An 11,114-nucleotide genomic window follows, 5' to 3' on the forward strand; every position below is an offset into this window, starting at 1 on the left:
CTGGTTTAGTCCTGGTTTAGACCTGGTTTAGACCTGGTTTAGACCTGGTTTAGTCCTGGTTTAGTCCTAGTTTAGTCCTGGTTTAGACCTGGTTTAGTCCTGGTTTAGTCCTGGTTTAGTCCTGGTTTAGACCTGGTTTAGACCTGGTTTAGACCTGGTTTAGTCCTGGTTTAGTCCTGGTTTAGTCCTGGTTTAGACCTGGTTTAGACCTGGTTTAGTCCTGGTTTAGTCCTGGTTTAGACCTGGTTTAGACCTGGTTTAGTCCTGGTTTAGACCTGCTTTAGTCCTGGTTTAGTCCTAGTTTAGTCCTGGTTTAGACCTGGTTTCGTCCTGGTTTAGTCCTGGTTTAGACCTGGTTTAGTCCTGGTTTAGTCCTGGTTTAGTCCTGGTTTAGACCTGGTTTAGACCTGGTTTAGTCCTGGTTTAGTCCTGGTTTAGTCCTGGTTTAGACCTGGTTTAGTCCTGGTTTAGTCCTGGTTTAGTCCTGGTTTAGACCTGCTTTAGTCCTGGTTTAGTCCTAGTTTAGTCCTGGTTTAGACCTGCTTTAGTCCTGGTTTAGTCCTAGTTTAGTCCTGGTTTAGACCTGGTTTAGTCCTGGTTTAGACCTGGTTTAGTCCTGGTTTAGACCTGCTTTAGTCCTGGTTTAGTCCTAGTTTAGTCCTGGTTTAGACCTGCTTTAGTCCTGGTTTAGTCCTAGTTTAGTCCTGGTTTAGACCTGGTTTAGTCCTGGTTTAGACCTGGTTTAGTCCTGGTTTAGACCTGGTTTAGTCCTGGTTTAGACCTGGTTTAGACCTGGTTTAGTCCTGGTTTAGACCTGGTTTAGACCTGGTTTAGACCTGGTTTAGACCTGGTTTAGACCTGGTTTAGACCTGGTTTAGTCCTGGTTTAGTCCTGGTTTAGACCTGGTTTAGTCCTGGTTTAGTCCTGGTTTAGACCTGGTTTAGTCCTGGTTTAGACCTGGTTTAGTCCGGGTTTAGACCTGCTTTAGTCCTGGTTTAGTCCTGGTTTAGACCTGGTTTAGTCCTGGTTTAGTCCTGGTTTAGACATGGTTTAGACCTGGTTTAGTCCTGGTTTAGACCTGGTTTAGACCTGGTTTAGACCTGGTTTAGACCTGGTTTAGACCTGGTTTAGACCTGGTTTAGTCCTGGTTTAGAGCGTGTGGTTCATTTACATATTCCTCTCGTTATGATGATGAATTCGATCGACTTCGTTTGTTTCCGACTGAATTCAAACGTCGCCGTCGGGAAAAGAACGAATGGAGTAATTATGAGTTCATCGAGTTATTAAAGAATCAATGAAGCAAGAACAGGACCGGGACCGGGACCGGGACCGGGACCGGGACCGGGACCGGGACCGGGACCGGGACCAGGACCAGGACCAGGACCAGGACCAGGACCAGGACCGGGACCCATGATCAGCAGCTAACTATCAGATCGGGCTGTTGTAACAAAGAAGGTCATTAACAGGGGAAACTTGAAACTGTGCAAACAAATAGATAAGCAGGACAGGCTATTATCAGGAGGCTCCGCATCAGAGCTAGCTTGTGTTTACTCCCCCATGTTGTTCCCTCGGCCTCCAGTGGATGGAGCGCTAACACAAACCCTGATGAGGGAACGCCTGAGAGTCGTGTGGTTTTAAGAACAAACATGATTTAAGTTGTACAAGAGGAGAAGCAGAGGAATCAAGGCGATTGTGAAGAAGAAGATGAGACGCTCTGCAGTGTTTGTTCAGCTCAATAATCATAAGTTAATGAAGCGTTCTCAGATCCATACAGACAATTATCATGAAGGCGATTAGTGTAACTCAGCAGTCACAGCTCATTATCTTTAGCTACTCTAAATCTACATTATTATTATAAATGTACGTGACGCCTTCATCTCGAGGGCGGCGGGAAAATGGACTCTTAAAAGCGTCTCCGTCTTCACCGCCGTAAATCCTGTCGTTTTCATGAATCGATTTAAAATTAAGGGGTAATATTTAGGTTCTACGGCTTTTATTGCAGCTTGATATGATGTGTTGAAGTGTTGAAGCGGCTGAACTGAGCTAACGCCAGGATCAAAGCGGCTGAAGTGACCTAACGCCAGGATCAAAGCGGCTGAAGTGACCTAACGCCAGGATCAAAGCGGCTGAAGTGACCAAACGCCAGGATCAAAGCGGCTGAAGTGACCTAACGCCAGGATCAAAGCGGCTGAAGTGACCTAACGCCAGGATCAAAGCGGCTGAAGTGACCTAACGCCAGGATCAAAGCGGCTGAAGTGACCTAACGCCAGGATCAAAGCGGCTGAAGTGACCTAACGCCAGGATCAAAGCGGCTGAAGTGACCTAACGCCAGGATCAAAGCGGCTGAAGTGACCTAACGCCAGGATCGAGCTCTAGATTCAGACATTTAAAACTGAACTCTGAGTCCAAAATAGCCACACGACTGGTTTTATTGTGAAAAACCAGGTTGGATTTATGACACGTACAAAAAAAACAATAGCCGCAAGCGGCGATGATCGGCCCCAATTTATTACAGCTACTGATGAATCCATGTCACGTCTTCTTCTCTTTGCTTTACATTCAAAAGGAAAAAGTTTGCGGCTCTTAGAATAAACATTTTGAAATCTTTTGATGGTCCTGAAGATGAGTCGGGAAAACGCTCTTAGAGTTTGTAAAAGTATAAAGTGTCAAAATGTTTAAATTTCAGAGATTTGGCAATTTCCCTATTGGAATAACACGGGAGGTTCCTGTCATCGCTATGGCTACGCCGTAACAAATATGGCATGGGTCTGATTGACTTTTTTGATTGGGATGCCAAAATGGAATTTTGTGCCAAATTTCGTAAAATTTCAAAAAAGTAAAATATTTTACCCTCCATGTAACATTTTATTTCCCTCTGTAGGGGGCGCTATCACGCAAAAATAATTAGCTTCATTTCAAGTAGGTTTTGGGCAAAGAGTTTAACAACTGATTCAAATTTGACGCAATTCAGACTTTATCTGCGCAAAGGGCAGCAAATTTTAAATTTTGGAAATTTCTGAAATTCTAGCTTCAGTTTGTGGCTTCGCCGCACAGAGACCGTGACAGAGTCAAAGTAAAATAACTTTGATGTCCCACTCTTCAGCACCATTTCCACCAAATGTCAGCTTTTTCAGGCCAACGCCCTGAGGGGGAGGAGTTTGTAAAAGTACGACGTTTGGAAAAACTCCCGAGTCATGCTTAGCCATTTTTGATCCAATATGGCCGACATTTGGTCGGGCGGACGGCGTTGCCATAATAATATTTTTTACTTCTCTCGTCATCATCTTCCTCTGCGCCAAATCTCATGATTCTAAGACCAGATCTTTTTTGGGCTTCACGTGGTCAGGTCATTGTGCTGAATGTCTCTGCGCTCGCTCCACACTGTGGAAAACCCCATGATGGAGCTTTATTTAAACCCTGAGCCAGAAACAAATGAAACCAAAATGTCAAAACTTTCACTTTTCTGAAACATGTGGCCCACATCTGGCTGAAAGAGTAAAAGTACTTTACTCATGTAAAAACAATGGTACTTGACTCAAGTAAACGTTGCCGTGGATACTTTTACTTTTACTTCAGAACATTTGAGGAGGATCTGTTCTTATTCATGTATGTGGTAACCTTTATGGTTTGTGAAACTCTTCTGGAACTGGAACCTCTCTCTGGAACTAGAACCTATCTCTGGAACTAGAACCTGTCTCTGGAACTAGAACCTATCTCTGGAACTAGAACCTGTCTCTGGAACTAGAACCTCTCTCTGGAACTGGGACCTCTCTCTGGAACTAGAACCTCTCTCTGGAACTAGAACCTCTCTCTGGAACTGGGACCTCTCTCTGGAACTAGAACCTCTCACAGATGTGTGCAGAGGCAGACAGCGCGTTGACGTCTAGAGACGGTCAAACATGGGAAAGAATCAATCTAAAGCGACGTGTCCGTCCCAGAGACGCCTGTCACCATGGCAACAGCAAATACATATGGGAAAGAGTGTCTGGAGTGTGAGCCTCCTCCTCCTCCTCTTCTCCTCCTCCTCTTCCTCCTCTTCCTCGTCTCCTCCTCCTCTTCTGATGATGGTTCCTGACGATGGTTTCTGATGATGGTTCTTGATAATGGTTCCTCATGATGGTTCCTGATGATGGTTCTTGATGATGGTTCTTCCTGATGGTTCCTGATGATGGTTCTTGATGATGGTTCCTGATGATGGTTCTTGATGATGGTTCCTGATGATGGTTCTTGATGATAGTTCCTGATGGTGGTTCTTGATGATGATTCTTCCTGATGGTTCCTGATGATGGTTCTTGATGATGGTCCCTGATGATGGTTCTTGATGATGGTTCCTGATGATGGTTCTTGATGATGGTTCCTGATGGTGGTTCCTGATGATGGTTCTTGATGATGGTTCTTGATGATGGTTCCTGATGATGTTTCTTGATGATGGTTCCTGACGATGGTTCCTGACGATGGTTCCTGTTGTGTGCAGTGAACGTGCCGGCTCCGGTGGTGGAGGCCATGTCTCGTCACGACTCTCTGCAGCCGTTCTCCAAAGCGTCCAAACCCTCGTCCTCGTCCTCGTCCTCGTCGTCCTCTCCGGCGCTGCTGTTGCGCTCCATGGTCTTCCCGCAGTCGCCCTCGCGCAGCTTCTCTCTGCTGGACAAAGTGGGCTCGGCGCTGCCCTCGGACTCGGGGTTCTCGGCGCTGAGTTCCAAACACCAGCGCGTTCTGGCCAGTCCCACGTCCACCAGTCAGCTCAGCTCCGAGTTCAGCGACTGGCACCTGTGGAAGTGTGGCCAGTGCTTCAAGACCTTCACCCAGAGGATCCTCCTGCAGATGCACGTGTGTCCTCAGAACCCCGACAGGTGAGGCCCGAACACGACAGGTGAGGCCCGAACACGACAGGTGAGGCCCACAACACGACAGGTGAGGCCCGAACACGACAGGTGAGGCCCGAACACGACAGGTGAGGCCCGAACACGACAGGTGAGGCCCGAACACGACAGGTGAGGCCCACAACACGACAGGTGAGGCCCGAACACGACAGGTGAGGCCCGAACACGACAGGTGAGGTCCAGAACACGACAGGTGGGGCCCGAACACGACAGGTGAGGTCCAGAACACGACAGGTGAGGTCCAGAACACGACAGGTGAGGCCCGAACACGACAGGTGAGGCCCACAACACGACAGGTGAGGCCCGAACACGACAGGTGAGGCCCGAACACGACAGGTGAGGCCCGAACACGACAGGTGAGGTCCAGAACACGACAGGTGGGGCCCGAACACGACAGGTGAGGTCCAGAACACGACAGGTGGGGCCCGAACATGGACTGAAACACATTTATGTTGAGTTTAATCAGACCTGGTTTAGTCCTGGTTTAGTCCTAGTTTAGTCCTAGTTTAGTCCTGGTTTAGTCCTGGTTTATTCCTGGTTTAGTCCTGGTTTAGTCCTGGTTTATTCCTGGTTTAGTCCTGTAGTTGTCACTTTTATAACCGCAGATTCAAACAGTTGAAAGGGACATTTCTCAGGTTTTTCTCTGTTTGGTTTCTCGTGGTTCTCTGCGTCTTCGCTCGTCTAAACTGTAATTACCCCGGACGCTGAACCGTCCCCACGTTCTGATGATCTGACGTTTCTCTGGCGTCTTCCTCGCTCGGCTCGTTGTTGCTCCAGCACGCTCGCCGCCCGCTCGCTCCAGCCCACGTATCGGACATTTTTTGCTTAGCTTTATTTTTCGGCGACTCGTCGGAGGAGGGGCATAAATCAGGCCGGCGCTCGGGTCAGAAATACCTCGCCTTACGGTGACGGCGGCGGCAGAACAGATGCGACGCGTTCGATAAACTAACAGTCACAGAGAAGAGAAATGTGCTGGGACGCAGGGGGCGGGGCCTGTCGATACGGCCGGTTTATAGAGACGAGAGCAAAGATTCAGCTGATGAAGGCAAAGCACAGACATAATGTGTGTCCAAAAGTGCCACTGAAGACCTGCTTTAGTCCTGCTTTAGTCCTGGTTTATTCCTGGTTTATTCCTGGTTTAGACCTGGTTTAGACCTGCTTTAGTCCTGGTTTAGTCCTGGTTTAGACCTGGTTTAGACCTGCTTTAGTCCTGGTTTAGTCCTGGTTTAGACCTGGTTTAGACCTGGTTTAGACCTGCTTTAGACCTGCTTTAGTCCTGGTTTAGTCCTGGTTTAGACCTGGTTTAGACCTGGTTTAGACCTGCTTTAGACCTGCTTTAGTCCTGGTTTAGTCTTGGTTTAGACCTGGTTTAGACCTGGTTTAGTCCTGGTTTAGACCTGCTTTAGACCTGGTTTAGACCTGCTTTAGTCCTGGTTTAGACCTGCTTTAGACCTGCTTTAGTCCTAGTTTAGACCTGGTTTAGTCCTGGTTTAGTCCTGGTTTAGACCTGGTTTAGACCTGGTTTAGACCTGGTTTAGACCTGCTTTAGACCTGGTTTAGACCTGGTTTAGAACTGCTTTAGAACTGCTTTAGACCTGCTTTAGTCCTGGTTTAGTCTTGGTTTAGACCTGGTTTAGACCTGGTTTAGACCTGCTTTAGACCTGGTTTAGACCTGGTTTAGACCTGGTTTAGACCTGCTTTAGTCTTGGTTTAGACCTGGTTTAGACCTGGTTTAGACCTGGTTTAGACCTGCTTTAGACCTGGTTTAGACCTGCTTTAGACCTGCTTTAGTCCTAGTTTAGACCTGGTTTAGAACTATTAAAGTCTTCTTGACACACTAAACACACTCTTCAGTAAAACAAAAGGAACATCATTATATTTAAGATTTTACCAAATATTTTGCCTGTTTTTCTCCACTTTTGTAATGTGTTGTTTATGATGTCACTTCCTGGTTTGACGAGTGCCACAAACATGACATAATCCGAGATAAAGAGCCAAAAGTCACTTTAAATCACACTGTATTTATGATTTGACTCATAAATACACCTGAAAACACATTTATTCAGTGAAACGACTGTTTAAAGTGTCATAAAAAGTTGTCAGTTGTAAATAATCTCCATATTTTTGATTGAATGGCGCTTTTTGATGACATCACAGAGCGATTCTGCTGTAGAACTCAGTCATTTTCAACTTTTATTTGTCTCATTTTCTTTACAAACTGTGACCGAAGTAAAACACGACGTCATAATCAGGAAAACCACCGTCACGTGGACTTTAAATGACTCCGCCCCCACCTGATGATGTCACACGGTGGAACAGAGTGAAGACGAGGAGGAAGGACGAGTGTGTTTGTGGCGTCCACGTCTCACACATATTTATTTATGTTAGAGAAGAATGATGGCTCCAGAAGCGCCACAGGTTTGTGCTGACGCCACACTCTTCCTCATCCCTCGCTCTTCCTCCTCCTCTTCCCTCGCTCTTCCTCCTCCTCATCCCTCGCTCTTCCTCCTCCTCTTCCCTCGTTCTTCCTCCTCCTCATCCCTCGCTCTTCCTCTTCCTCTTCCCTCGTTCTTCCTCTTCCCTCGTTCCTCCTCCTCCTCTTCCCTCGTTCTTCCTCCTCCTCATCCCTCGTTCTTCCTCTTCCCTCGCTCTTCCTCCTCCTCTTCCCTCGCTCTTCCTCCTCCTCATCCCTCGCTCTTCCTCCTCCTCTTCCCTCGTTCTTCCTCTTCCTCTTCCCTCGTTCTTCCTCTTCCCTCGTTCTTCCTCCTCCTCATCCCTCGCTCTTCCTCCTCCTCATCCCTCGCTCTTCCTCCTCCTCATCCCTCGTTCTTCCTCTTCCCTCGTTCTTCCTCCTCCTCTTCCCTCGCTCTTCCTCCTCTTCTTCCCTCGTTCTTCCTCCTCCTCTTCCCTCGTTCTTCCTCTTCCTCTTCCCTCGTTCTTCCTCTTCCTCTTCCCTCGTTCTTCCTCCTCCTCTTCCCTCGTTCTTCCTCTTCCCCTTCCCTCGTTCTTCCTCTTCCTCTTCCCTCGTTCTTCCTCTTCCTCTTCCCTCGTTCTTCCTCCTCCTCTTCCCTCGCTCTTCCTCCTCCTCTTCCCTCGCTCTTCCTCCTCCTCTTCCCTCGTTCTTCCTCCTCCTCTTCCCTCGCTCTTCCTCCTCCTCTTCCCTCGTTCTTCCTCCTCCTCTTCCCTCGTTCTTCCTCCTCCTCTTCCCTCGCTCTTCCTCCTCCTCTTCCCTCGTTCTTCCTCCTCCTCATCCCTCGTTCTTCCTCCTCCTCATCCCTCGTTCTTCCTCCTCCTCATCCCTCGCTCTTCCTCCTCCTCTTCCCTCGTTCTTCCTCCTCCTCATCCCTCGTTCTTCCTCCTCCTCATCCCTCGCTCTTCCTCCTCCTCTTCCCTCGTTCTTCCTCCTCCTCTTCCCTCGTTCTTCCTCCTCCTCTTCTCTCGCTCTTCCTCTTCCTCTTTCCTCGCTCTTCCTCCTCCTCTTCTCTTCCTCTTCCTCTTCTCTCGCTCTTCCTCTTCTCTCGTTCTTCCTCTTCTCTCGTTCTTCCTCTTCCTCTTCTCTCCTTCTTCCTCTTCCCTCGTTCTTCCTCTTCTCACGTTCCTCCTCTTCTCTCTTTCTTCCTCTTCCCTCGTTCTTCCTCTTCTCTTGTTCTTCCTCTTCCCTCGTTCTTCCTCTTCCCTCGTTCTTCCTCTTCCTCTTCTCTCGTTCTTCCTCTTCCCTCGTTCTTCCTCTTCTCTCGTTCTTCCTCTTCTCTCGCTCTCCCTCTTCTCTCCCTCTTCCTCTTCTCTCGTTCTTCCTTTTCCTCTTCTCTCGTTCTTCCTCTTCTCTCCTTCTTCCTCTTCTCTTGTTCTTCCTCTTCCTCTTCCCTCGTTCTTCCTCTTCCTCTTCTCTCGCTCTTCCTCTTCCTCTTCTCTCGTTCTTCCTCTTCCTCTTCTCTCCATCCTCTTCCTCTTCTCTCCTTCTTCCTCTTCTCTCCTTCTTCCTCTTCTCTCGTTCTTCCTCTTCTCTCGTTCTTCCCTCGTTCTTCCTCTTCCTCTTCTCTCGTTCTTCCTCTTCCCTCGTTCTTCCTCTTCCTCTTCTGTCGTTCTTCCTCTTCCTCTTCCCTCGTTCTTCCTCTTCCCTCGTTCTTCCTCTTCCTCTTCCCTCGTTCTTCCTCTTCCCTCGTTCTTCCTTTTATCTCGTTCTTCCTCTCCCCTCGTTCTCCCACTTCCTCTTCCCTTGTTCTTCCTCTTCCCTCGTTCTTCCTCTTCCCTCGTTCTTCCTCTTGTCTCGTCCTTCCTCTTCTCTCGTCCTTCCTCTTCTCTCGTCCTTCCTCTTCCCTCGTTCTTCCTCTTCCTCTTCTCTCGTCCTTCCTCTTCTCTCGTCCTTCCTCTTCTCTCGTCCTTCCTCTTCCCTCGTTCTTCCTCTTCTCTCGTCCTTCCTCTTCCCTCGTCCTTCCTCTTCTCTCGTCCTTCCTCTTCTCTCGTCCTTCCTCTTCTCTCGTCCTTCCTCTTCCCTCGTCCTTCCTCTTCCCTCGTCCTTCCTCTTCCCTCGTTCTTCCTCTTCCTCTTCCCTCGTTCTTCCTCTTCCCTCGTCCTTCCTCTTCCCTCGTCCTTCCTCTTCCCTCGTCCTTCCTCTTCCCTCGTTCTTCCTCTTCCTCTTCAGTTTGTCTTCGTCGGTGACAGAGGAAATGTGCAGCTGATCAAACGACTTCTCGTCTTCATCACGTCTCGACTTTCTCACGTTTTAACGAGTTTCACTTGTGACGTTTATTTATGATGAATTTACTCAAATCGTTGAGTCTTTTTTCATCTGGGAAGAAATATTTTTATTCATAAAAATAAAAGAACCAGATCATGTGCAACGGCTGAATCCATCTACATCTGTGTAAGAGTACTACATGTGTGTAAGAGTACTACATGTGAGTAAGAGTACTACATGTGTGTAAGAGTACTAGATGTGTGTAAGAGTACTACATGTGTGTAAGAGTACTACATGTGTGTAAGAGTACTACATGTGTGTAAGAGTACTACATGTGTGTAAGAGTACAACATGTGTGTAAGAGTACTACATGTGATTAAGAGTACTACATGTGTGTAAGAGTACTACATGTGTGTAAGAGTACTACATGTGTGTAATAGTACTACATGTGTGTAAGAGTACTACATGTGTGTAAGAGTACTACATGTGTGTAAGAGTACTACATGTGTGTAAGAGTACAACATGTGTGTAAGAGTACTACATGTGTGTAAGAGTACTACATGTGTGTAAGAGTACTACATGTGTGTAAGAGTACTACATGTGTGTAAGAGTACTACATGTGTGTAAGAGTACAACATGTGTGTAAGAGTACTACATGTGTGTAAGAGTACTACATGTGTGTAAGAGTACAACATGTGTGTAAGAGTACTACATGTGTGTAAGAGTACTATATGTGTGTAAGAGTACTACATGTGTGTAAGAGTATTACATGTGTGTAAGAGTACTACATGTGAGTAAGAGTACTACATGTGAGTAAGAGTACAACATGTGTGTAAGAGTACTACATGTGAGTAAGAGTACTACATGTGAGTAAGAGTACAACATGTGTGTAAGAGTACTACATGTGTGTAAGAGTACTACATGTGTGTAAGAGTACAACATGTGTGTAAGAGTACTACATGTGTGTAAGAGTACTACATGTGTGTAAGAGTACAACATGTGTGTAAGAGTACTACATGTGTGTAAGAGTACAACATGTGTGTAAGAGTACTACATGTGTGTAAGAGTATTACATGTGTGTAAGAGTACTACATGTGTGTAAGAGTACTACATGTGTGTAAGAGTATTACATGTGTGTAAGAGTACTACATGTGAGTAAGAGTACTACATGTGAGTAAGAGTACTACATGTGTGTAAGAGTACAACATGTGTGTAAGAGTACTACATGTGTGTAAGAGTACAACATGTGTGTAAGAGTACTACATGTGTGTAAGAGTACAACATGTGTGTAAGAGTACTACATGTGTGTAAGAGTACAACATGTGTGTAAGAGTACTACATGTGTGTAAGAGTACAACATGTGTGTAAGAGTACTACATGTGTGTAAGAGTACAACATGTGTGTAAGAGTACTACATGTGTGTAAGAGTACTACATGTGTGTAAGAGTACAACATGTGTGTAAGAGTACAACATGTGTGTAAGAGTACTACATGTGTGTAAGAGTACTACATGTGTGTAAGAGTACAAAATGTGTGTAAGAGTACTACATGTGAGT

The 11,114-nt window shown here is 46.7% G+C and overlaps 1 protein-coding gene across 1 annotated transcript in view; it reads left to right on the plus strand.

Moving 5' to 3' along the window:
* prdm6 (PR domain containing 6) overlaps positions 1–4,854 on the plus strand; it is a 192,854-nt gene extending 188,000 nt beyond the window's left edge. The window contains exon 7 of the mRNA XM_072443914.1: positions 4,475–4,854. Within this exon, the coding sequence (XP_072300015.1) occupies positions 4,475–4,854 (380 nt within the window). The remainder of the gene's footprint in view (positions 1–4,474) is intronic.
* Positions 4,855–11,114: the final 6,260 nt, after the last annotated feature.

Source organism: Eucyclogobius newberryi, unplaced genomic scaffold (genome assembly GCF_026437365.1).
Source record: "Eucyclogobius newberryi isolate DKJ021-1_F unplaced genomic scaffold, fEucNew1.0.hap1 SCAF_134, whole genome shotgun sequence".
NCBI lineage: Eukaryota > Metazoa > Chordata > Actinopteri > Gobiiformes > Gobiidae > Eucyclogobius > Eucyclogobius newberryi.